This window comes from Lissotriton vulgaris, chromosome 2_1 (genome assembly GCF_964263255.1).
Source record: "Lissotriton vulgaris chromosome 2_1, aLisVul1.2, whole genome shotgun sequence".
In the NCBI taxonomy this organism is placed as follows: Eukaryota; Metazoa; Chordata; class Amphibia; order Caudata; family Salamandridae; genus Lissotriton; species Lissotriton vulgaris.
This window is the reverse complement of record NC_141687.1, coordinates 1,176,164,616-1,176,192,134: the sequence shown is the minus strand read 5'-3', so window position 1 is coordinate 1,176,192,134 and position 27,519 is coordinate 1,176,164,616. Positions and strand designations below refer to the sequence as shown.

Here is a 27,519-nt window from a genome sequence, read left to right as displayed (position 1 = left end):
GTTGGACTGAGCGAGGAGCCTTGAGGAACGCCGCAGATGACTTCGGTGGCTTCAGACCTGAACGGGGGGAGGCGGACTCTCTGTGTCCTTCTGGCGAGGAAGGAGATGATCCACTCCAGTGCCTTCTCCTGGATTCCGACGTTGCTGAGTCGCTGCACTAGTGTACGGTGGCAGACAGTGTCGGAGGCCGCAGAGAGGTCTAGGAGGATGAGGGCTGCTGTTTCTCCGCTGTCGAGCAGAGCTCGGATGTCATCGGTGGCTGCGATCAGGGCGGTCTCGGTGCTGTGCCCGGAAGCCAGACTGCGAGGGGTCGAGGGATCCGTTCGTCTCGAGGAAGGCGGCCAGCTGCTTGTTGACGGTCTACTCGATGACTTTTGCAGGAAACGGGAGCAGCGAGATGGGGCGGTAGTTCTTGAGGTCGGTGGGGTCGGCAGATGGCTTCTTTAGTAGAGCGCTGAGCGCTGAGTAGAGCGATGATTTCCCTGGCTCACTATTGTTGTGCAGGTAGGGAAAGCCTTATGTGCGCATGTTGAGTTGGTCATAGGAAGACACCCATTCACCCTGACATGCGCACTTACACATCTTTAGACCCAGACACTCTTCCAGAGCTGTCCATAATGATGCCATCCCCCCCGCTCACTCATAAATTGAAAGTCAGCTGCTTGCAATGTGCAGGCTGCCCACGGCTGTAATATCAACTTTCTAAATGCATTTTAGGGTTCAAGGGGGCAACACCCCCACAGAGAAACTGCAGCCGGGTGGAATTAAATCTAGTACATCAGGGCTAGAATTTTGTGATTGTTGCCCCTGTATGTCATGGTTTTCCTCCCATATGCCAAGAAGCATCTCCAATGAGCTAGTGCCAGTATTTTGCCACAGTTACCCCGTGCCATAAATTGTCTCAAGTTTGATAGTAGCAGTAGTTTTCACAGGTGCCTGTCCATGCCTACAATTACCTCCAGTATTCCAGTAGTAGAATTTTTCCATGGGTCCCTCTATAAGCCACACATTACATTCAGTATGTAAGGCCAATGGCAGACTAGCAAGCATTACATCACATCCTCACTCAAATTTACTCAACCACACTCAATCATTCATTCTCACTCAGTATACCTCACTCATTCTTACTCTGAATCCAACATACTTAGTCATACTCACTTGCTCTAATTCTGTAATTCTCACACACTCGGTATCACTCATTCTCCTTCATTCACACTGACTCTAGGTCTTACTCATCATACTTTTTCACTCACTCCTATTGTCACTCATTCTGACTCACTCATGCTCACTGCCACTCATTCTCACTTATTCTCACTCACTCCCTTTTAGTGGCTCTCACACACTACCTGCCATTGAAACTCACTTTTACTTACACACACTCGTGCTCACACTTACAACCACACAACCACACTGCGATCCCCAAGCACTTACCCTACACACATTTAAAAGCATTTTTTTATTTAAGACATCTGCCACAGAAGTTCTCATTCTAGATCCTCGTGCCCCATTTTTTATTAAACTAACAGTTAATAATAATCTATTATTCACTATTAGTGTAATATAAAACTGACTGAAAACAAAGGTGGAGCACAGCTCCCATAAGGGTGACCTTCCTCTGTGTTCTTGGTACTCATTTTGCTACCTCTGAAGCCAGGGGTCGCACAAGCAGTGTCAGGAGGCACAAGGGGCAGGCCTGGAGTCACAGCTGCAACCCCTGGCAATCCTTAAATGATGCCCATGCATGTGACCCTGTTGAGAACATCATACAATGTGCCAAGTGACCTCATTAAGAATATCAGAATGAGCTGTGTTTTGTGACTCCATTCAGAATGACACTGTGCTCTGTCATTACCATTCTGAATATCAGTTTCTGTTATATCTTGTGACCTCATTCAGAATATCACATTCAGTGCTTAGTCATGTGATACCCCAGAATGGGCTGTGTCATGTGGCCCCAGTCACTGTTTTCGAACCATACATAGTTAAGTCTTTCACTCCTAAAAATACTGCCATAACTTTAACATCTCCTGTGGAAACTGATGTCACTGTGTTTGTTTCTCTGTTTTGCAGGATGTCAGAAGCACCTTAAGCAGGTAAGTCTGGTTTATTATCCTCCTGTCAGTGTGCACGGAGCAGGTCTCAATGCTGCTGTGTGTAAATGCCACTACTGAGCTCACACAAAGTGTTAAGAAACGTTCAGATCCTCATAAAATCACTTTGCATTCTCAAAAAAAATCTTAAGTCCTCAGAAACCTCCCCCTCCCCTGGGTCATAAGGAAACTCCATTAAATTGCCATAAATCCGTGCAAGTTTTTAGCAAACTCTTTTGAGTCCTGAAATAATTGCCACAGAAATGAGCTGCTGTCCTTACAAAACAATTTTGTATCTTTAAAGCTTAACTGAAGTCCTGAAAAAAGTTCCCTGAACATACAGAAAAAGCAAGCACATTCTGGAAAAGTCTCCTCAGGTTTTCCTCAGTTCAGAGTTGTGCAAAAACGATTTTATAATTTCCTAACTACACTAACTCAAATGGTGGCTATGCTTACAAAAATTGCAGATCCAATTTTCAGCACTATTGTTAGGGATGTTACACATATATCTTCATGTGGGGTAGAGGTGCCACCATGGTACTACCTATACCCTGCCACCCAGGGTGTTCACCTGCTTAGGACAATGTCCTTGGCAAAAATTACACAAAATAATAAGTACTAGAGCACACATAGAAAGTCCTCTAAATAAAGAAAGTAGTCCTGATATAAAGTCCTTCAAATTGTTTTTTTTTGTGAAGTTATTTTATTTCATTTGTAGTTTCCACAATATTCGGTTCATATAAAAAGCAGAAATGGCCAATATCTGGTCTATAGTAGTAAAATCAGCTGACAGGTGTTTCGTCCTTGGGGCTTTGTCAAGGCTGCAGAAAAAATACATACATTGGAATGGAACATCATCTTTCATGAAATCTTTTACGTAAAATTCTTTCGTGTCAACTTTTGTATAGCAGTGATGAGGCAAAGGAAAATAGTGACATGAAATTATATATGCCGGTCACAACTCACTGAGGATATTTTGTAAAAGTGCATTGTAGCCTCAGCTCACCCAAAGCCATAAAAAGTGGTACTCATGATTGGTGATGTTGACCGTAAGATGAGAACCCAAGGAAGGGGGCCATAGAGAATGACAAGAATATATTGTACTACAAACGAAAAACTAGATTTTGCATGCATTGCGCTCTCTAAGATACAAAGAAATATGCATATTTAGTGTTCCATTTTGCATGCACGGATAGAATAAACATTAGTAGTGAGATTTGATAAGAATATAGAGTACCTGAGCGCCCTGTAGTAAGGGCAATGTCTAAAAGTAGTCATAAAGATACTGAGAAGATCTTGTCAGAATCTATTTAAAATATATATACAATTGTATGTATATGCAACCATGCTGAGGAAAATATAGTAATGTGCTGGAAAGTAAACATTAGTACAACGCAAGGAGAGCGAAGTCTCCTGAGTAGTAGAAAGGGAAGTACAAATAACAACATATAAAAGTTGACCCGTTCAGAATGGGAACTGGTCACCCAGGTGAAACAAAGGAAGTGATTTCATGTGTAGCAGAATACAATGAAAAGGGCCAATGTATGAATATTTGTCTTGTGAATTTCCTAGTGGAGTGGGAAATGAGCAAGAAGCATTTTATGACTGACTGGTGGTGAGTGGTCAGTATAATACCAAAAGAAGCCATCTATGGAAACCTACCAAACCCACACATTTCTGAAAACTAGAGACCCGGGAGAGTCCAGGGAGGTATGGCTTGCATGGATCCCACAACGTTTCCCTAGCCAGAATCCCCTGAAAACCTCAATTTTTTATGAGAAAATCAAATTTTTCTCACATTTCTGTGTGGGAAAGTTATAGGATCACTGGACTGACACAAATTTCCTAACACCCAGTGCTCCCCCAGGTCCCCTGATAAAAATTATACCTCACTCGTGTGGGTGGGTCAAGTACCCATGACAGGCAAGGGCCCAAAACATATTGTGGAGACTTCAAAATTACCTATCATAAAACAACCTAGTTTTGCAGGGAGGGGGGCACCTGGGCTTTTGCCCCCGGGCTCATGGTCATCTAGGGGAACCTACCAAACCCACACTTTTCTGAACACTAGACACCCTGGGGAGTCCAGTGAGGTATGGCTTGCATGGTTCCCTCAATATTTTCTTACCCAGAATCACCTGCAAACCTCAAATTTAATTTAAAAAATCATTTTCTCCATAATTTTTTGTGTGGGATCACCTTGCCGGCACAAATTTCCTACTACCCAGCATTCTCCATGTTCTCCCAAGTAAAACTATAACTCACTTGTGTGGGTGGACCAAAGGCCTGTGACTGGCAAGAGCCAAAAACATAGGGATTAAAGGTATAGCACTGCAAATTTTAAGCGCTACATTTAAAAAAAATATGTTTTTTGCTGATTTTGCATTGGACAGACACACAAGTAAGGTATCATTTTACTCGGGAGACAAAGGGGACCGCTAGGTGGTAAGATATTTGCGCCGGCACAGTGATCCCACACAAAAATGTGTCGAAAAAGTTATTTTTATAGCTAAATTTGAGTTTTGCAGGGGATTCTGGGTAAGAAAACGTTGGGAGGATCCACGCAAGCCATACCTCACTGGAATCCCCAGTATGTCTAATTTTCAGAAATGTGTGGATGTGGTAGATTTCCCTAGATGGCCGCGAGCCAGGGGCCAAAAAACCAGGTGCCGCCCTGCAACACTAGGTGGTTTTATGATAGGTCATTTTGAAGTTTCCACAGTACGATTTGGGCCATTTCCTGTTGCAGCCACTATGCCTACCCACACAAGTGAGGTGCGTACCATTTTTATCTGGAGACCTGGGGAAGGCTAGGTGGTAAAAAAATGAGTGTCAGCCCAGTGATCCCACAACATTCCCACACAGAAATCGAGGGAAATGTGATTTTTATAGCTACATGTGAGGTTTGCAGGGGATTATGGCTAGGGAAACTTTTTGGGATCCAAGCAAGCCATACCTCCCTGGACTCCCCAGAGCTTCTACTTTTCAGAAATGTGTGAGTTTGGTAGGCATCCCTAGATGGCCGCTGTGCGCAGGGACAAAAACTGAGGTGCCCTCCCTCCCCTTGCAAAATCAGATTGTTTTGTGATATGTAATTTTGATGTCTCCACAATACGTTTTGGGCCCTTGCCTGTCACGGGTACTTGACCCACACACACGAGTGAGGTATCATTCCAGCAGATTCCAGAACTTTCCATCACAGAAGTTTGAGGAAAATGTTTTTTTTTTACAAAGTTTGAGGTTTGCAAGGTAAGAGAACCTGTGAAAGACACACAAGTCACCCCATCCTGAATTCCCCAGGGTGTCTAGTTTTAAAAAATGTATAGGTATGCTAGGTTTCCCTACTTGCGTTCAAAATCTACAGGTAAGAACTTTGCATAAAAAGGGTCAGTTTTCACTGTAAAAATGTGGGGTGTCCATGTTGCGTATTGCGCCGTTTCCTGTCGTATGGCCTATGCTTACACACACAAGTGAGGTTTCATCTTTATTGGAAGACTTTAGGAAATGCAGGGTGGGTGGAATTTTGTGGATCCATGCAGATTCCAGAACTTGAGGAAAATGTGGGCTTTTAAAATTTGTTTTACAAAGTTTGAGGTTTGCAAGGAATTCTGGGTAAGAGAACCTGGTGAAAGACACACGTCACCCCATCCTGCATTCCCCTGGGTGTCTAGTTTTTAAAAATGTATAGATTTGCTAGGTTTCCGTAGGTGCCGGCAGAGCCAGGGTTAAAAATCTACAGGTAGGCACTGTGCAAAGGAAAGGGTCAGTTTTCCCTGTAAAAATGTGATGTGTCCATGTTGCGTTTTGTGCCATTTTCTGTCATGGGCACCAGGCCTACCCACACAAGTGAGGTATCATTTTTATCGGAAGACTTTGGGGAATGCGGGGTGTGTGGAATTGTGTGTATCCACACAGATTCCAGAACTTTCCATCCCAGAAATGTGAGGAAAATTAGTTTTTTGTTTTACAAAGTTTGAGGTTTGCAAAGAATTGTGGATAAGGGAACTTGGAGAAAGTTGCACAAGTCACCTCATCCTGGATTCCTCTGGATGTCTAGTTTTCAAAAATGTAGAGGTTTGCTAGGTTTCCCTAGGTGCCGGCAGAGCTAGGGTTAAAAAACTGCAGGTAGGCACTTTGCAAAAAAATGGTCAGTTTTGACTGTAAAAATGTGGTATCCATGCTGCGTTTTGTGCCGTTTCCTGTTGCGTGGCCTATGACTACCCACACAAGTGAGGTATCATTTTTATCAGAAACTTTGGGGAATGCAGGGTCACTGGAAGTTTGCGGATCCTTGCAGATTCCAGACCATTCCATCACAGAAATGTGAGAAAATTGTGTTTTCTTTTTACAAAGTTTGTGGTTTTCTCAGGAATTCTGGGTAGGGGAACTTGGAGAAAGTTACACAAGTCACCCTATCCTGGATTCCTCTGGGTGTCTAGTTTTTATAAATGTATAGGTAGGCACTTTGCAAAAAAAAGGGTCAGTTTTCACTGTAAAAATGTGATGTATCCATGTTGCGTTTTGCACCGTTTCCTGTTGTGGGCACCAGGCCTACCCATACAAGTGAGGTATCATTTTTATCCGAAGACTTTGGGGAATGCGGGGTGTGGGGAATTGTGTGTATCCACACAAAATACAGAACTTTCCATCCCAGAAATGTGAGGAAAATGTGTTTTTTTTTTTACAAAGTTTGAGGTTTGCAAGGAATTTTGGGTAAGGGAACCTGGAGAAAGTTGCACAAGTCACCCCTTCCTTGATTCCTATGGATGTCTAGTTTTCAAAAATGTATAGGTTTGCTGGGTTTCCCTAGGTGCCGGCAGAGCTAGGGTTCAAAGGCTACAGTTAGGCACTTTGCAAAAGAAATGGTAATTTTTGACTGTAAAAATGTGGTGTCCATGCTGCGTTTTGTGCCATTTCCTGTTGCGTGGCCTATGCTTACCCACACAAGTGAGGTATCATTTCTATCAGAAAACTTTGGGGAATGCAGGGTTTGTGGAATTTCGCGGATCCTTGCAGATTCCAGACCATTCCATCACAGAAATGTGAGGAAAATGTGTTTTTTTAAACAAAGTTTGAGGTTTGCAAGGGATTCTGGGTTAGAGAACCTGGTGAAAGCTCCACAAATCATCCCATCACATTAATCATGCACCTGAAGAATTCAAAGATCCTGTAAGGGCTAGAGTAATTAACCCAAGGATAGAGAAAATATACAAGTCTGCCCCAGCTGACCCTGTTTACACTAAAGGACAACTCCCATTGGACTCATTAGAGGTCTTCAATGCCAGAACAAGCATTGGCATAGCCAATAGGTCTCGCTTTTGGGACCTTCTAAGTATGTAGTTATGCAGCACAATCTCATTAATGTAACCACATCAACTGTTGAATGGCTAAACACTTATAAGGTCCCGAAGCCGAGACCTATTGGCCAATGCTTGGTGTGGTTGAGTGTGTAGTTGTGTGTGGTTGTTTGTGTGTGGTTGTTTGTGTGTGGTTGTTTGTGTGTGGTTGTGTGTGTGTGGTTGTGTGTGTGGTTGTGTGTGGTTGTGGGTGCGGTTGTGGGTGCAGGTGTGGTTGTGGGTGTGTGTGTGGAGGTGGAGGTGTGGTTGGGCGTGGTTGTGTGTGTGGTTGTCTGTGTGGTTGTGGTTGTGTGTGTGTGGTTGTGTGTGGTTGTGTGTGTCTGTGTGTGTGGTTGTGTGTGTGTGTGTGGTTGTGTGTGTCGGGGGTTTGTGTGTGTGTGGTTGTGTGCCTGGTTGTGTGTGTGGTTTTTGTGGTTGAGTGTGTGGTTGTGTGTGTGGTTGTGTGTGTGGTTTTGTGTGTGTGGTTGTGTGTGGTTGTGTGTGTGTGGTTGTGTGGTTGCGTGTGTGTGGTTGTGTGTTTGGTTGTGGTTGAATGTGGTTGTGTGTGTGGTAGTGGTTGTGTGTGTGTGTGTGTGTGGTTGTGTGTGGTTGTGTTTGTGTGGTTGTGTGTGTGTGTGGTTGTGTGTGTGTGGTTGTGTATGTGGTTGTGTGTGTGGTTGTGGTTGTGTGTATGGTTGTGGTTGTGTGTGTGGTTGTGTTTGTGGTTGTGTTTGTGTGTGTGTGGCTGTGTGTAGGGGTGGGCATACATCTTCGTTCTGCCCACGGAATGTGCAGAGATTTACCCCTGTACTTCCAGCTGAGGGTTGGTACCCTACCTGTTAGGATATTCACCAGCAAATCGACAGTGGTTGCCAAGAAAGTATGTCCAAGATGCCACGATAGAGAAGAAATGGTCAGTCATCTGTTGTTTTTTTGCCCACTGTATAAGAAACCTTGTGCTATGTGGGTTATACCTATTTGCAAGCTACTAGGTTTTAGAAGGCATGAAGAGGCATTGAGAGTCCTTACTACGGATCCAACGCTACCAATAGCAATTGCAATGGCCAAGTTTTTAGGATGGGCTTGGTCTATCCGATCCAGGGTGCTTCTCTAGGCCCATTGAATTGATTGATCTTTAGTTTCAATGTTGCCCTGTATTACATGTTATGAATAGGAGTTATGAAATAATTGGGGCTTAATGTGATTGTATAGAATTATATTAAAAAAAATATTATAATAATAATTTTAGATTCATCTGATTCGGTAGTTTTCCAATGTTTAATATCTTCTTAAAATGTTTTTAGATTCAAAATATTTATATATCTTAAATTGTATGTTCTAATGTATGTGTTGTGCTTTTATGACACATCTGTCGAATAAAGCTATTTAAGCAGTTTTTTTTATTTGCCCCTTCGGCCTTTCGCAATGAAAGTGGAGAAACTGGGCAAATCTCCACACACTCGGCAGCGTGACGGAAGTGGTCACCCACCGCCTCCCGCCAGCCTCCCACCCGCATTATTACACGTAATCAAAAACCCCTAGGATGAGATTTAAAATAAAACTTACCTTATCGCGGGGTCATCCTGACATTCTTGGGCCATCTAGCCTTCTTCTTTGGAACTGCGGATGCGCGGAAGCCTGCACATGTGCATTCCTGGTTGTGTGTGTGGTTGTGTGTGTGGTTGTGTGTGTGTCTGGGTGTTTGTGTGTATGGTTGTGTGTGGTTGTGTGTGTGTGGTTGTGGTGTGGTTATGTATGTCTGGTTGTACTTATGGGTGTTGTGTGTGTGGTTGTGGTTGTGTATGTGGTTGTGGTTGTGGTTGTGTGTGGATCAGTGTGTTTGTGGTTGTGTGTTTGGTTGTGGTTGTGTGTGTGTGTTGTTGTGTGTGTTGGGTTGTCTGTGTGGTTGTGTGTGTGGTTGTGTGGTTGTTTGTGTGGGTGTGTGGTTGGATGTGGTTGTTGGTGCGGGCGTGTGTGTGTGTGTGTGGTTGTGTGTGCGGCTGTAGTTGTGTGTGGTTGTGTGTGCGGTTGTGTTTTTGGTTGTGTGTATGTGTTTGTGTGTGAGGGTGTGTGTGTGCTTGTGTATGTGCTTGTGTGTGTGTGGTTGTGTATATTCATGTGTGTGGTTGGGTGTGGTTGTATATGGTTGTGTATGGTTGTGTGGTTGTGTGTGTGGTTGTTGGTATGGTTGTTGGTGTGGTTGTGGTTGTGTGTGGTGGTGCATGTGGTTGTGTGTGTGGTTGTGGTTGTTTGTGTCATTATATGTGTTTGGTTGTGTGTGTTGGGTTGTGTGTGTGATTGTATGTGTGGCTGTGGGTGTGGTTGTTTGTGTGGTGTGGGAGTGTGGGTGTGTGTGTGTGGTTGGGTGGTTGTGTGATTTTGTGTGTGGTTGTGTGTGTGGTTGCTTGTGTTTGTGGTTGTGTGTGTGTGGTTGTGTATGGATGTGTGTGTGGTTGGATGTGGTTGTGCGTGTGGGGGTTTGTGTGTTTGAGTGGTTGGGTGATTATGTGTGTGGTTGGTTATGTGTGTGATTGTGTGTGTGGTTGTGTGTGTGGACGTGTGTGTGGTTGTGGTTGTGTGTGTGGTTGTGTGTGTTTGGTTGTGTGTGTGGTTGTGTGTGTGTGTATTTCTGTGTGTGGTTATGTGTGTTGGGTTGTGTTTGTGGTTGCATGTGTGGTTGTGGTTGTGTGGTTGGATGTGGTTGTGGTTGTGTGTGTGTAGTTGTGGGTCTGGTTTTGTGTGTGGTTGTGGGTGTGTTGGTACGTGTGTGTGTGTGTCTGTGGTTGGGTGTGTGGTTGTGTGTGGTTATGTGTATGGTTGTGGTTTTGTGTGGGGTTTTGTGTGTGTGTGGTTGTGTGTGTGGTTGTGATTGTGAGTGTATATGGTTGTGTGTGTGTGGTTGTGCATGTTAATGTGTGTGTGGTTGTGTGTGTGATTGTGTATGGTTGTGGATGTGTGTGTGTTTGTGTGTTTCTGGTTGTGTGTGTGATTGTGTGTGTGGTTGTGGTTGTGTGTTTGTGGTTGTGTTTGTGGTTGTGTGTGTGCTTGTGTGTGTGCTTGTGTGTGTGGTTGTGCTTGTGTATGTGTGGTTGTATGTGTTGGGTTGTGGTTGTGTGTGTTGTGTGTGGTTGGGTGCGGTGTAGTTGTGTGTGTGTGGTTATATATGTGGGGTTGTGTGTGTGGTTGTATGTGTGCAGTTGTGGTTGTGTGTGGTTGTGTGTGTGCAGTTGTGATTGTGTGTGTGGTTGTGTATGTTTGTGTGTGTGTGGTTGTATGTGGTTGTGTGTGTGTCTGTGTGGTTGTGTGTGTGTGGGTATGGGTGTGGTTGTGGATGTAGTTGTCGGTGTGGTTGTGTGTGTGGTTGTGTGTGGTTGTGTGGTTGTGCATGTGGTTGTGTGTGTTGTGGGTGTGTGTGTATGTGGTTGTGTGTGTGGTTGTAGTGGTGTATATGTGGTTGTGTGTAGTTGTGTGTGGTTATGTGTGTTATTGTGTGTGGTTGTGTGTGTGTGTAATTGTTTGTGTGTGGTTGTGTGTATGTGGTTGTGGGTGTGGATTTGCGTGTGTTTGGGTGGTTGGGTGATTATGTGTGTGGTTGGTTATGTGTGTGGTTGTGTGTGTGGTTGTGTTTGTGGGTGTGTGTGTGGTGGTTGTTATGTGTGTGTGGTTGTGTGTGTGTGTTGTGTTCATGAGTATGTGGTTGTGTGTGTTTATTTGTGTGTGTTTGTGTGTATGTGTGGATGTGTATGGTTGTGTGGTTGTGGGTGGTTGTGTGGTTGTGGTTGTGTATGTGGCTGTGCGTGTGGTTTTGGTTTTGTGTGTGTGGTTGTGTTTGTGTTTGTGTGTGTGGAAGTGTTTGTTTGGTTGTGTGTGCGGTTGTGTATTTGGTTGTGGTTGTGTGTGTGCTTGTGTGTGGTTGTGTGTGTGTGTGCTTGTGTATGCTCATGTGTTAGTGATTGTGTGGTTGGGTGTGTGTGTGTGGTTGTGTGTATGGTTCTGTGGTTGGGTGTGGCTGTGTATTTGTGTTGTGCATGTGGTACTGGTTTTGTGTGTGTGGTTGTGTGTGTGGTTGTGTGTGTGGTTGTGTGTGTGGCTGTTTGTGTGGTTATGTGTGCAGTTGTGTGTGTGGCTGTGTGTGTGGTTGTGTGTGTCTGGTTGTGTGTGTGGTTGTGTGTGTGGTTGCTGTTATGTGTGTGTGCGGTTGTGTGTTTTGTTGTGGTTGTATGTCTGTGGTTGTGTGGGTTGGGTTGTCTGTGTGGTTGTGGTTGTTTGTGCGGTTCTGTGTGTGGTTGTGGTTGTGTGGTTGTTTGTGTGGTTGGGTGTGGTTGTGGGTGTGTATGGTTGTGTGAGGTTGTGTGTGTGGTGTGTGTGTGCAGTCGTGTGTGTGTGGTTGTGTGTGTGCTTGTGTATGTTCATGTGTGTGGCTGGGTGTGGTTGTGTATGGTTGTGTTTGTTGTGTGTGGTTGTCATGGTTGTGGGTGTGGTTGTGGGTGTGGGTGTGGTTGTGGTTGTCTGTGTGGTTGTGTGTTTGGGTGTGGTTGTGTGAGTGGTTGTGTGTGTTGTTGTAAGTGTGCTGTATGTGTGGTTATAGTTGTATGTGTGGTTGTGGTGTGTGTGGGTGGTTGTTTGTGTGTGTGGTTGTGGTTGTGTATGTTTGGTTGTGTGTGTGGTTGTGTGTGTTTCTGTGTGTGGTTGTGTGTGTTGGGTTGTGGTTGTGTGTGTGTGGTTGTGGATGTGTGGTTGTGTGTGGTTGGCTGTGATTGTGGTTGTGTGTGTAGTTGTGGGTCTGGTATTGTGTGTGGTTGCGGGTGTGTGGTTGTGTGTGTTTGTCTGTGGCTGGGTATGTGGTTGTGTGTGGTTGTGTGTATGGTTGTGGTTGTGTATGTGTGGTTGTGTGTGTGGTTTTGTGTGTGTGTGTGGTTGTGATTGTGAGTGTATATGGTTGTGTATGTGTGGTTGTGTGTGGTTTGTATGTTAATGTGTGTGTGGTTGTGTGTGTGATTGTGTGTGGTTGTGTATGGTTGTGGATGTCTGTGCGTTTGTGTGTTTCTGGTTGTGTGTGTGATTGTGTGTGGTTGTGTGTGTGGTTGTGTTTGTGGTTGTGTGTGGTTGTGTTTGTGGTTGTGTGTGCTTGTATGTGTGGTTGTGTGTGTTGGGTTGTGTTTGTGGTTGTGGTTGTGTGTGCTGTTGTGTGTGTGGTTGTGTGGTTTTCTGGTTGTGTGTGGTTGTGGTTGTGTATGTGTGGTTGTACATGTGGGGTTGTCCGTGTGATTGTATGTGTGCAGTTGTGGTTGTGTGTGCGTGGTTGTGTGTGTGGTTGTGTGTGTGTGGTTTTGTATGTTTGTGTGTGTGGTTGTATGTGGTTGTGTGTGTGGATGTGGTTGTGTGGTTGTGTGTGTCGTTATGGGTGTGGTTGTGGATATAGTTGTGGTTGTGGGTGTGGTTGTGTGTGTGTTTTGTTGTGATTGTGTATGTGTATGTAGTTGTGTGTGTGGTTGTCATTGTGTATGTGTGGCTGTGTGTGGGGTTGTGTGTGTGGTTGTGTGTGGTTATGTGTGTTATTGTGCGTGGTTGTGTGTGTGTGTTTGTGTGTGTGGTCGTGTGTGTGTGATTGTGTGTGTGTTGTTGTGTGTGGGTGTGGTTGTGTGTGGGTTTGGTTATGTGTGCGGTTGTGTGTGTGGTTTTGTGTGTGTGGTTGTGTGTGTGGTGTGTGTGTTTATGAGTATGTGGTTGTGTGTGTTTATATGTGTGTGTTTGTGTGTATGTGTGGTTGTATGGTTGTGTGGTTGTGGGTGGTTGTGTGGTTGTGGTTGTGTATGTGGCTGTGGCTGTGCATGTGGTTTTGGTTGTGTGTGTGGTTGTGTTTGTGTTTGTGTGTGTGGAAGTGTTTGGTTGTGTGTGCGGTTGTGTATTTGGTTGTGGTTGTGTGTGTGCTTGTGTGTGTGCTTGTGTGTGGTTGTGTGTGTGTGCTTCTGTATGCTCATGTGTTAGTGGTTGGGTATGGTTGGGTGTGTGGTTGTGTGTATAGTTGTGTGGTTGGGTTTGGCTGTGTATTTGTGTTGTTGTGCATGTGGTACTGGTTTTGTGTGTGGTTGTGTGTGTGGTTATGTGTGTGGTTGTGTGTGTGGCTGTGTGTGTGGCTGTGTGTGTGGTTATGTGTGCAGTTGTGTGTGTGGTTGTGTGTGGTTGTGTGTGTCTGGTTGTGTGTGTGGTTGTGTGTGTGGTAGCTGTTATGTGTGTGTGTGCGGTTGTGTGTTTTGTTGTGGTTATGTGGGTTGGGTTGTCTTTGTGGTTGTGGTTATGTGTGCGGTTCTGTGTGTGGTTGTGGTTGTGTGGTTGTTTGTGTGGTTGGGTGTGGTTGTGGATGTGTGTGGTTGTGTGATTGTGTATGTGGAGTTGTGTGTGTGGTTGTGTGTGTGCGGTCGTGTATGTTGATGTGTGTGTGGCTGGGTGTGGTTGTGTATGGTTGTGTTTGTTATGTGTGGTTGTCATGGTTGTGGGTGTGGTTGTGGTTCTGGGTGTGGGTGTGGTTGTGGTTGTCTGTGTGGTTGTATTTTTGGGTGTGGTTGTTTGTGTGTTTGTGTTTGTCCGTGTGGTTATGTGTGTGGTTGTGTGGTTGTATGTGTGCTATATGTGTGGTTGTAGTTGTATGTGTGGTTGTGGGTGGGTGGGTGGTTGTTTGTGTGTGTGGTTGTGTGAGTGGAAGTGTGTGTTTGTTTTTGTGTGTGTTTGTCTGTGGCTGGGTGAGTGGTTGTGTGTGGTTGTGTGTATGGTTGTGGTTGTGTGTGTGTGGTTGTTTTATGTGTGTGTGGTTCTGTGTGTGGTTGTGCGTGTTGGGTTGTGGTTGTGTGTGTGGTTGTGGATGCTTCATCTCTTCATAAAGTTTATAGCACAAAGATACCCCCAGTTCTATCATTTGCTTTGGGACACATTCCAATAAAACAGTGGTCATTCCTGGACCAAACAGAAGGGAAGATACTAAGGAAAATGCTGAAGGTATCACAATCCACTCCGGTGCAAGCTCTCCGCCTCGAATTTTCTCTCACCAGCTCATTTTCAAGAGCCATTGCAAACGTTGTCAGGTGGGCATATAATCTGCTACACGCAAAGGATGGAACCCTCCGTTCACTACTCAAAGCCGAGACCTTCGATCATGGTGCCTCAAAACAAGTATTCTTTAGCAACATGACCACCGCTTTTAAACTAGCGGAGATCAACGTCAACCTGCTGCTCACGTGGACACCACCACAACTGAAACTCTTTTTAAAATGTTTAACTCCTAGACTCAGCTACGACTTTGACTTTTCACATTGTGCCAAACTGACCTTGTATAGAAACTTTGCGGAAACATTGGCCCCAAAGCAAGTCCAACAATATATAGACTTTAATCTTTCGCACGGCGCTAGGAGAACAATTACTCTGTTACGGCTTGGCATTTTACCAACACTATCTCTAACGTCAAGATGGAACTCAAATGGTTCTACATCATGTAATTTTTGCAATGGAGGAGAGCAGGATGTAGAACATCTTTTATTTACATGCCCAAATCCAAAACTAGTGGCAGCGAGGAGAAAATATCTGAGTCCTATATACATCAACTGCCGTATCACTACTGTAAAGGACTTGATTATAGTATGTAAATCTCCGCCCAATGAACTAGTTTGTTTTAACTTTTATAAATTTTTAAAACCCTTTTTAGCTTTGTACTAATATGAAACTCTAAGCGTATCTGTAACTGAATTTTATCGTAAAAATGTGTGCTCCTCAGTAGAGTACCAAAACAAATAAAAATAAACTTGAACTTGAACTTGGTTGTGGATGTGTGGTTGTGTGGTTGGCTGTGATTGTGGTTGTGTGTGTGTAGTTGTGGGTCTGGTTTTGTGTGTGGTTGTGGGTGTGTGGTTGTGTGTGTTTGTCTGTGGCTGGGTGAGTGGTTGTGCGTGGTTGTGTGTATGGTTGTGGTTGTGTGTGTGTGGTTGTGTGTGTGGTTTTGTGTGTGTGTGGTTGTGTGTGTGGTTGTGATTGTGAGTGTATATGGTTGTGTGTGTGTGGTTTTGTATGTTAATGTGTGTGTGGTTGTGTGTGTGATTGTGAGTGGTTGTGTATGGTTGTGGATGTCTGTGTGTTTGTGTGTTTCTGGTTGTGTGTGTGATTGTGTGTGTGGTTGTGTTTGTGGGTGTGTGTGCTTGTGCGTGTGGTTGTGTGTGCCTGTTGTGTGTGTGGTTGTGGCTGTGTATGTGTGGTTGTGTGGTTTTTTGGTTGTGTGTGGTTGTGGTTGTGTGTGTGTGGTTGTATATGTGGGGTTGTGTGTGTGGTTGTATGTGTGCAGTTGTGGTTGTGTGTGTGTGGTTGTGTATGTTTGTGTTTGTGGTTGTATGTGTGGATGTGGTTGTGTGGTTGTGTGTGTAGTTATGGGTGTGGTTGTGGATATAGTTGTGGTTGTGGGTGTGGTTGTGTGTGTGTGTGTGTTGTTGTGATTGTGTATGTGTATGTAGTTGTGTGTGTGGTTGTAGTTGTGTATATGTGGTTGTGTGTGGGATTGTGTGTGTGGTTGTGTGTGGTTATGTGTGTTATTGTGCTTGGTTGTGTGTGTGTGTGTTTGTGTGTGTGGTCGTGTGTGCGTGATTGTGTGTGTGTTGTGTGTGGGTGTGGTTGTGTGTGGGTTTGTTTATGTGTGCGGTTGTGTGTGTGGTTTTGTGTGTGGTTCGGTGTGTGGTTGTGTGTGTGTGTGTGTTTATAAGTATGTGGTTGTGTGTGTTTATGTGTGTTTGTTTGTGTGTTTTGTGTATGGTTGTGTGGTTGTGGTTGGTTGTGTGGTTGTGGTTGTGTATGTGGCTGTGCGTGTGGTTTTGGTTTTGTGTGTGTGGTTGTGTTTGTGTTTGTGTGTGTGTATGTGGTTGTGTGTGTGGTTGTGTGTTTGGTTGTGGTTGTGTGTGTTGGGTTGTTTGTGTGGTTGGGGTTGTATGTGCAGTTCTGTATGTGGTTGTGGTTGTGTGGTTGGGTGTGGTTGTGGGTTTGTGTGGTTGTGTTTATGGGGTTGTGTGTGTGGTTGTTTTTGAGTGTGTGTGGTTGTGTGTGTGTGGGCTTGTGTATGTTTGTGTGTTAGCAGTTGTGTGGTTGGGTGTGGTTGTGTGTGTGTGTGTGTGGCTGTGTGTATGGTTGTGTGGTTGGGTGTGGCTGTGTATGTGTGTTGTGCATGTGGTACTGGTTTTGTGTGTGTGGTTGTGTGTGTGGTTATGTGTGTGGTTGTGTGTGTGGTTGTGTGTGGTTGTAGGTGTGAGTGTGTGGTTGTGTGTTTGTGTGGTTGTTTGTGGTTGTGTGTTTGTGTGGTTGTTTGTGGTTGTGTGTGTGGTTGTGTGTGTCATTGTGTGTGTGGTTGTGTGTGTGTGGTTGTGTGTGGTTGTGTGTGTGGTTGGGTGATTGGGTGTGGTTGTGTGTGTGTGTTTGTGTGTGTGGTTGTGGTTGGGTGGTCATGTGTGTGGGTGTGGGTGTGGTTGTGGTTGTGGATGTGGTTGTGGGTGTGGTGGTTGTGGATGTGGATGTGGTTGTGGTTATGTATGTGGTTGTGTGTGTGTTTGTGCATGTGATTGTGTGTGGTTGTTTGTGTTTATGTGTGCGTTTATGTGTGTGTGTGTGTGTTTTTGTGTGGTTGTGTGTGTGTGTGTGTGGTTGTGGATGTGTGTGGTTGTGTGGTTGTGTGTATGGTTGTGGTTGTGTGTGTGGTTTTGTGTGTGGTTGTGATTGTGAGTGTATTTGGTTGTGTGTGTGGTTTTGTGTGTGATTGTGTGTGGTTGTGTATGGTTGTGGATGTCTGTGTGTTTGTGTGTTTCTGGTTGTGTGTGTGGTTGTGTTTGTGGGTGTGTGTGCTTGTGCGTGTGGTTGTGTGTGCTGTTGTGTGTGTGGTTGTGGCTGTGTATGTGTGGTTGTGTGTGTTGGGTTGTGTTTGTGGTTGTGGTTGTGTGGTTTTTTGGTTGTGTGTGGTTGTGGTTGTGTGTGTGTGGTTGTATATGTGGGGTTGTGTGTGTGGTTGTATGTGTGCAGTTGTGGTTGTGTGTGTGTGGTTGTGTGTGTGTGGTTGTGTACGTTTGTGTTTGTGGTTTATTTGGTTGTATGTGTGGATGTGGTTGTGTGGTTGTGTGTGTAGTTATGGGTGTGGTTGTGGATATAGTTGTGGTTGTGGGTGTGGTTGTGTGTGTGTGTGTTTTTGTGATTGTGTATGTGTATGTGTATGTAGTTGTGTGTGTGGTTGTAGTTGTGTTTATGTGGTTGTGTGTGGGATTGTGTGTGTGGTTGTGTGTGGTTATGTGTGTTATTGTGCGTGGTTGTGTGTGTGTGTGTTTGTGTGTGTGGTCGTGTGTGTGTGATTCTGTGTGTGTTGTGTGTGGGTGTGGTTGTGTGTGGGTTTGGTTATGTGTGCGGTTGTGTGTGTGGTTTTGTGTGTGGTTGTGTGTGTGGTTGTGTGTGTGTGTGTGATTATAAGTATGTGGTTGTGTGTGTTTATGTGTGTTTGTTTGTGTGTTTTTTGTATGGTTGTGTGGTTGTGGTTGGTTGTGTGGTTGTGGTTGTGTATGTGGCTGTGCGTGTGGTTTTGGTTTTGTGTGTGTGGTTGTGTTTGTGTTTGTGTGTGTGGATGTGTGTGTGTGGTTGTGTGTTTGGCTGTGGTTGTGTGTGTTGGGTTGTTTGTGTGGCTGGGGTTGTATGTGCAGTTCTGTATGTGGTTGTGGTTGTGTGGTTGGGTGTGGTTGTGTTTATGGGGTTGTGTGTGGTTGTTTTTGTGTGTGTGGTTGTGTGTGTGTGGGCTTGTGTATGTTTGTGTGTTAGCAGTTGTGTGGTTGTGTGTGGTTGTGTGTGTGTGTGTGGTTGTGTGTGTGGCTGTGTGTATGGTTGTGTGGTTGGGTGTGGCTGTGTATGTGTGTTGTGCATGTGGTACTGGTTTTGTGTGTGTGGTTGTGTGTGTGGTTATGTGTGTGGTTATGTGTGTGATTGTGTGTGTGGTAGTGTGTGGTTGTAGGTGTGTGTGTGTGGTTGTGTGTTTGTGTGGTTGTTTGTGGTTGTGTGTGTGGTTGTGTGTGTGTCATTGTGTGTGGGGTTGTGTGTGTGTGGTTGTGTGTGTGGTTGGGTATTTGGGTGTGGTTGTGTGTGTGTGTTTGTGTGTGTGGTTGTGGTTGGGTGGTCGTGTGTGTGGTTGTGGATGTGGTTGTGGGTGTGGTGGTTGTGGATGTGGATGTGGTTGTGGTTATGTATGTGGTTGTATGTGGTTGTGTGTATGTTTGTGTGTGTGTTTGTGCATGTGATTGTGGTTGTGTGTGGTTGTTTGTGTTTATGTGTGTGTTTGTGTGTGTGTGTGTTGTGTGTGTGTGTGGTTGTGGATGTGTGTGTTGTGTGGTTGTGGTTTGCGTGTGGTTGTGCATGTGGTTGTGTGTGTGGTTGTGTTTGTTATTGTGTGTGGTTGTGTGTGTGGTTGTGTGTGGTTGTGGTTGTGTGTGTGTGTGGTTGTGTGCTTGTTGCGCAGTTCCAAGAAGAAGTCTAGATGGACAAGGAAGATGACCCTGCAATAAGGTAAGTTTTTTAAATTGTTATTTTAGGCTTTAATGTTGTTTACTATGGCGGGCGGGAGGCGGTCAGGTAGTGGCCGGGTGCCGTGTAACGGAAATATGCGGAGAGGCACGGAGATTGGTTCACCCGTGCCTCTCCGCAAAAGTCCCTTACCGACTTCTGCTCACCCCTAGTCAGCAACTAGGCAGCAGATCTCTAATTTGGTGAGTCATCATCTACTGCAGGCCCAGACAGGCAGCCACCAATATTGTACCTACTGCAATTGTAGGAATGATTCACAGTGTCTTATAGCTTCAGCCTATGTGGTCAGATCTATGGCCGCCAAAAAGTCACTTTAGGGGAAGCACCAACTCACACTGCCATAGGGCCTCTCACTTCTCATGCAGCCAGTCAGCACCCGAATCCTTTCACTGAGCGCCGGTTGCAAGGTCTGCTAGCAGGCATTAATAATTTGCTGGTCTCCCCAAATGTCCAGCTGCTTTACATGTCAGGCTTCCCCTTCAACCAAACTCCTCCTCGTCGCGGAGCGTTGCTCCGATACTCACCAAAAGACAAAATGGCGCCCACGACCGCAAAGGTCCCCTCCAGGCTCTCCCCCCATGACTCGGGGGAGCTTTCTCACCTCCTAGTATGTCGCAGCAGCTGTCCTCAGCCGGGACATGCCTCTGGGCAGATTTGGCCGAAGCTCCGTCTATCCAAGTCACGAACCTCCACATGCCCGAAATGCGACCACGGCCTCAGGTGATCAGGGCGGCCGCGACTCGGCTCCACAGCGAGCTCACCTGTGTCCCGCTCACAACTCTACTGGGACCAGAAACCGTCGAACTAGAGCTGCAGATTTGGCTCAAAAGAGCACTGCTTGTTGCCACAGGTGTTCAGACGTTAGGAGGGCATCGCAAACAGAAATTCGTCCCTGATTAATGTGCGGATCTGTGCAGGATGATGTCTCGGCCGGCGGAGCACACTCAAAGAGTAGCCATTCCGCTGCCCGGTAAACCACGCCCCTCAAACCACTAAACTGAACAAACTCTTTGCCCAGGGACATTTATTCGGACCTACTGTAGACTCATCTTTAGAAAAGATGAAGAAAGACACTGATACGGAAAAATCAATGGGAGCCTTGCAATCGCAGGGTCCCAGACGTTCATTTTGTCGCTCCTCATACAGAGCCGCCTCCAGAGGTTACTCATCTGATAATTCATCCACTTCCTCCAAAAATCCCACCCAGACATCATTTACCAGAGGATATCACAGAGGAGGCTACAGAAGCAATAACAATAAGGGCAGAGGCAAGACAAACAATACTCACTCCACCCCCACCCAATGACTTCCCTCCACTTCCCTGGACCACTCTACTCTAGTAGGAGGAAGATGGCTACAGTTCCTACCTGTCTGGAATGCCATCGCTAGGGACAGGTGGGTGAGACAAATCAATCATCTAATCTGTTTTGCAATTATTTTCACCGAGCAACTCAAAGTCCACAAAATTATTTTTCAAGTGAGGTAGTTATAGTTTTATTCTTGATATGTTTCAATTCGCATCTTCATTGAAAACATTCTTCAGTACAATCTTCAAACCAAGTGCAGCCAACACGTGTTTCGTCTGGTCAAATTCGACCGAAGACTTCCTCAGGGCTGCAACCCAAAACAAAGTATAGTAACCATTATATTCTAGTTTAGCCTTCAGTATGCCAAGGATATTTAAAACATTTTAATTAAACCTAAAGTCAAAGGGATACATCCCGAAAACACAAATGTGCTCAAAGTAGAGATATAGATCATAGTGTTCTGCTCACCACCAAGTTATAGCTAGAATCACCAAGGTGTAATACTAATACTAGGTGGGTTGTGTAGCCTCCACCTAATTAATTTGTTCTATATCTATTAAGCCTAGTCACTTATAGTGGATTAGAATAAAGTAAAAATTGCGATCATGCTGCAGGACTTCATACCTAATGCCTCCACGATGCTCAAATCTAATTTCAAAATAGTCCGGTGTACATTTACTTAGTGGCACGAATAAAGATCACTAGTCGAGAATACCATTTAACTAGATTACTATTGATTATGTTAATCTTTAAAGAAAAAAGTGCAACACGAACATTGGACTATTTTGAAATTAGAATTGAGCATCGTGGAGGCATTAGGTATGAAGTCCTGCAGCATCGTCGCAATTTTTACTTTATACTAATCCACTTGGTGATTCTAGCTATAACTTGGTGGTGAGCAGAACACTATGATCTATATCTCTACTTTGTGCACATTTGACCAGACGAAACACGTGTTGGCTGCACTTGGTTTGAACATTGTACTGAAGAATGTTTTCAATGAAGATGCGCATTGAAACATATCAAGAATAAAACTATAACTACCTCACTTGAAAAAGAATTTTGTGGACTTTGAGTTGCTCGGTGAAAATAATTGCCTTGTTTGAGCTATCTATATAGCACATTGAACTTGTAGTGGTAACCAACTTGTTTCATCTGGAGCACCACACTTATAATTTTGTATTGTGACATTCCTTTACCTGCTGTGCGCTCAAACCTAAACAGTTACCGTGTTTTTCCTGTTGAATTTGTTGTTTTTTTGAGCAGCCGCAAAGGAAATATGAATAGAGATAAGGAAGCAGAAGAACTTTTTAACAACTTAATGGCAAGTGGATCTAAAGGATCATCAGTTAGACCATCTGGAAGTACCAAAAAAGAAGGGCTTAGTGCTAAGTTCAGAAAGCTTGAATCACTAAAGAGGCAGGAGCTAAATAAGTGGTGGGATGCTGCCACTCTAAAGAAGTATATTACATTGAATAGGATACCTCGTGGCCTACGCTCGCAGATGTTACCTGCATATGAAGACTTAGAACCTGATCTATACAATATTTGGGAAAAGGAACTTAGTGATAGCTCACGTATTTTAATGAAAATACTGATAGATAATGCAGATAGGAAGATGGCAAAACTCCTCATTGAAATTCATAAAGTTGAAGATGAGATCAAACTAATGAACCTTCCAGAAGCTACAGTAAAAAATTATACCATAATGGATGAGATCTTGAATGAGGTACAACTAAATATTAAGAGAAGGAAGGCTCGTAAAATTAAAAGAGATGAAAATGATTATCGTTCGGGGAGAGTATACACATATGCAAAGAGATTTGACTACCTGATGAAAAAAACACCGAGTAATAGACAGACAGGCAGCACTACACCACTTAGTGAGACAGAAGCATCCTCTAGTAATATATCAAGTGATGAGAATGAGGAGATACCGGTGACAATAACAACTACCCCCACACCAGAAACTAATTTTTTAGAAGAGGTTCAACGTTTACGGAGGGGGAATCGAGATACAGGAAGAAATCGGAATACAATTGCAAGAGGACCACGAGAGGCAGGAGAGGAAGTGGGAGATCCAGGGTCAAGGATAAAAAGGAGTCTGAGATCCTGGAAGCAACAACCTTAAGAGATGAGGGTGAAGTAATTGATATTGAAGTTATTAATTTATCAGACTATCAACTTTCTAATGATATGATTTGTATACTTTAAAAAGGCTTTGGATTCTGTCCAGCTAGGAGACAAGATTGGGTGATTACCAAAATTAATCTTTTTAAATTTACCAGGAGGCTGAAACTTACATTTTTTTTTACTAATACCCCAGAGAAAAAGGTAACACCTGCAACCAGAGGGCTTAGTAACCTCACGATACAGGAATTGAAAGAGACGCAGCTCCTATTGTCTTTGACAGAAAGCGAAGATGACCCTGTAACGATATCCAGATTAATGGAAGATCTAGAAGTAGAACGTTACTAACGGAGGGAAGTGGTCTAAAGTTACGATCTAAATGGACTCCCGACTCGCACAAGGTAACACGATGGATGTGTTCTTTAGAGCAGTCAGCACAGATATCGACAAGGAATTGGATCGTCAACAACAGAGCTACTAAAACCCAAGAGAGGATAATCTATCACTAGGAGAGAGGAAAGCCCTTAAAGAGCTTATGAATAATAAGGAAATCATAATACTTAGAGCCAACAAAGGTGGTAATCTTGTAATACAAAACATAACAGATTATAAGAATGAAGTTCTATCACAGCTTAATGATAGGCGATATTATGACAAACTAGAGACGAACCCAATGAAAGAATTAATGGAGACCATTAACATTAAGGTTAAGGAATGGTATGACCTATCTCTAATAGATCGTGATGAATACCTTTACCTTCAGACTACCTATCCTAAATCACCATGTCTTTATACTCTTTCAAAGGTCCACGAATGCCGGGATAGACCGCCAGGCAGGCCGATTGTCTCCGGCATTGGTGGGCCTACGGAACACCTATCAGAATACATAGATACTTTTTTGAGAGAATATGTATATAACTTACCGTCCTTTGTTGAGTACACTAGGTTTATATTGAACTATACTTAATGACATGTTATGGGAGGAAGGGATGATACTAGCTACGCTAGACGTAGTATCCCTATACTCCAATATAGACCATGATTTGGGTATCAAAGCACTAGACTTCTTTTTGAGTAGGAGATCTGCTGAATTATATGACCACTCACAAATGCTACTTCAAATGACAGAATTGGTACTAAAAACAATGTCTTTCTTTTTGATGGAATTTGGTACCGGCAACAACTCGGGACTACGATGGGAGCCAGAGTTGCTACGTCATTTGCTAACCTCTTTACGGGGTGGTACGAGGCGGAGCGAATCTGGGGCCCGGGCAACAGTGAATGGATCCAGTATATTCATTACTGGGGTCGATTCATCGATGATTGCCTCCTAATCTGGACGGGATCAGTAGAGCAACTAAAAGGATTCTTTGACTATCTAAATGATAATTCGTATAATCTACAGTTTACAACTCAGTATGATTATAACAAAATTACCTTTCTAGATATCGAGCTATTTGTAGAAGAAGGTCATCTCAGAAGTCAGATGTTTAGAAAACCGACAAGTTGTAATGCAGTACTTCACGCCAAAAGCTGTCACCCTACCAATCAACTGAAAGCAATACCATATGGCGAAATGGTGAGAGCTAGGCGAAACTGCTCCTTAGACTGTGATTTCGAAGAAAACTTGAAAGACATTGCAATGAGCTTCATGAGGAGAGGGTATGAGAAAAAAGTGACTGACATAGCAGCCACTAGAGCCAAAAAACGTAAGCGTAAAGATACGCTAAAAGTTTAGTCAGAGAAAGCGAATAAGGATACAGAAGTTAAAGTGAGAATGATCACACATTACAGTACAGAGAGCACCAAATTGTACTCAATCCTTAGGAGACACTGGCATCTACTGATGTTAGATCAAGACATTACACCATACATTAATAGATATCCTTCGGTAACGTTTAAGAAAGGGCTGACACTGGCCAACATACTTAGCCCTAGTTACCCTAAGAAACCTGTGAATAAAGATTGGTTATCTAGATTTAGAGGTTTCCACAAATGTGGAAAATGTTCCTCGTGCAGATGGGCAGAGAAAAAAGTAGTAAATTTCAACTATAATGGTACAGGTGAGAATACCATAGATAAGTTCATCAACTGTGATACAACCTTTGTTGTTTATGTTATTGCATGCAGCTGAGGAATGATATATGTTGGGAGCACTAAGAGGAGGCTCAAAGATAGGATGTCAGAGCACTTTAGAGCAATCAAACAGGGGGATACCCGGTACCCAACCGCATCTCATTTGATAAGGAATTCGCTTGACAGAACAAAACATACTTTCAGCTATCATGGTATAGATCATGTAGAGCCAGATCCCAGAGGGGGTAATAGGATTCTTACACTTAGGATGAAGGAAGTAACATGGTTAATTAAACTGAAAGCTGTAGAAAAGGGTCTTAATGTTGACCATGAATATGAATTTTTCCTAGGGAACGAATAACTGTATATTTCTTATGAGATGACCGGACCTACTGTAATGCTTATTAATCAGCAGCAATTATATGTAACGTGTAAGATGGTCTTATATGTCGTAATGCCTATCAACTAATGCAACATGTTAGAAGACAGTGATAACTTGACATCTTTATAACAGACTTTTGGAATTGTTCTTAAATTGCTGTTAAATGTTGTTGGCTATACTGTATAATTTTCATATGAAACTTTATGTCTATATCTATTGTATCTAACACGTTCTGAATATGGTACAAGATGAACCTTATGCAATCAAAGATATACTGAACTCTCTACTTCCTAACTGGAATTTCCTGCATTCTTGCATGTATTCCTTAACCTGATTCCTTGCGACTGGACAGTAGGGCAGACTACTGGTGTCCCTCGCCATGCATAATTCTAAAAATAAAAAACGAAGAATAGATATTAACTTAATTCACTAAATAATAATTATGTGAAGAAAGAGTTAGGGATGCTCCATCTAGTATACGCGTGTAGTATGAAATTATTGTAATAATAGGGAGCACCAACTTGAACGGTGTATAAGTTGAATCACAGTTCTTTACTGACATACTCACCGTGATATAGTTTTATATTAAAACTGAACATCCTTTAAGCGTGGTCATACAGAGCCCAGACTCTACTTGAGATGGTTTTTACTTTCTACCATCTTAAGATGGCGACCCTTATTTACTCATAAACAAGCCGGAACCATGGAATGGTGACTGGTAACGCTACTCTGTGGTGAATTAAATACAACATTTAAGTTTGGATACAGTAAATACTACATTAACATTACTAACCTTAACAATACGATCTCCATTACTGTTCGGCTATACATTAGGATCCGCGATCATGGTCGATATAGCCTTGAGCCCACTTGAGACCGAGTCTCACTTTACCATCACAAGATGGCGACTCTTGTTTACAACGATGTACGCTACCACGCTTTGGTGCAGTATATCCCCCCCCCTTTTTTTATGAGAAGAACTACTAATAATAATAGCCGATTGCGGATACAATTTCTATTGGATTAATATATTGCGTTTAATAACTTGACCTCCAAACGGTTCGTAAATTGAAAAAGATAGAATTTTGTATATTAATGTATTTGTCTATCTTAAAATAAATTTGGAAATTAGAGATACATACAATAGATTATTAGTATGAAATAGTAACAACAGTTTAGACAGTATTTACTAGCTTTACTAAGATGACGCTTCCTGCCTTCACTCATGTCAAAAAAGGACAAGCAAGATGGCGCTATACTAGGACGCTGACACGGAGATATGCGATCCGAAGCACAAGATAATTCTTACGAGGTGAGATCCCTTTGAAGCTATAATACGGTAATATGAGACAGCGCATATACCGTAAGGAATAGCATTTTTAACACGGGTTCTCGACTTTCTAGGTGACGGAAAGCGACACCGTGATACTACGGCCCGTTACACTTGGGAGAATTTTAAAGGAAGTAGGTAAGAGAGGCAAATGGCTTATTATTATTGAACATTTACTTAGTGGCACGAATAAAGATCACTAGTCGAGAATACCATTTAACTAGATTACTATTGATTATGTTAATCTTTACAGAAAAAAGTGCAACACGAACATTGGACTATTTTAGAATTGAGCATCGTGGAGGCATTAGGTATGAAGTCCTGCAGCATGGTCGCAATTTTTACTTTATACTAATCCACTATAAGTGACTAGGCTTAATGGATATAGAACAAATTAATTAGGTGGAGGCTACATATCCCACCTAATATTAGTATTACACCTTGGTGATTCTAGCTATAACTTGGTGGTGAGCAGAACACTATGATCTATATCTCTACTTTGAGCACATTTGTGTTTTCGGGATGTATCCCTTTGACTTTAGGTTTAATTTAAATTTTTTAAATATCCTTGGCATACTGAAGGCTAAACTAGAATATAATGGTTACTATACTTTGTTTTGGGATGCAGCCCTGAGAAAGTCTTTGGTCGAATTTGACCAGACGAAACACGTGTTGGCTGCACTTGGTTTGAAGATTGTACTGAAGAATGTTTTCAATGAAGATGCGAATTGAAACATATCAAGAATAAACTATAACTACCTCACTTGAAAAAGAATCTTGTGAAAATAATTGCCTTGTTTGAGCTATCTCTATAGCACATTGATCTTGTCGTGGTAACCGACTTGTTTCATCTGGAGCACCACACTTATAATTTTGTATTGTGACATTCCTTTACCTGCTGTGCGCTCAAACCTAAACAGTTACCGTGTTTTTCCCATCTAATCTGTTTTGTCTGGAACTCACCTCTACCCGCCCAAACATACCACCCAGACAGCATCCAATGTCTGAAACAAGAGGTATTTTCCCTACTACAAAAACATGCAATAGAACCGGTTCCACTGCATGAACAAAACACAGGGGTCTACTCCCTGTATTTTCTCATTTTAAAGAAGGACGGTACCCTGAGACCCATCCTGGACCTCAGGCCATTGACCCTTTACATACAATCAGACCATTTTCATAGTACCTCATGCAAGACTCCAGATGTGTCCCCTACAGGAATGCTTAGCATGACAGTGGAACCAAGCTCAAGGTCAGCTGACAGATCTGGTTTTGGTGGACGGCCCATTCATCG

General features: G+C 43.4%; 1 protein-coding gene across 2 annotated transcripts in view; it reads left to right on the top strand.

Moving 5' to 3' along the window:
* The window catches only part of LOC147731764 (E3 ubiquitin-protein ligase TRIM39-like), a 241,729-nt gene that overhangs the window by 144,098 nt on the left and 70,112 nt on the right, over positions 1-27,519 (top strand). For both annotated transcript variants that reach the window (XM_086956890.1, XM_086956889.1), the window contains one exon: positions 2,071-2,093. In XM_086956890.1, the coding sequence (XP_086813016.1) occupies positions 2,071-2,093 (23 nt within the window). The remainder of the gene's footprint in view (positions 1-2,070; positions 2,094-27,519) is intronic.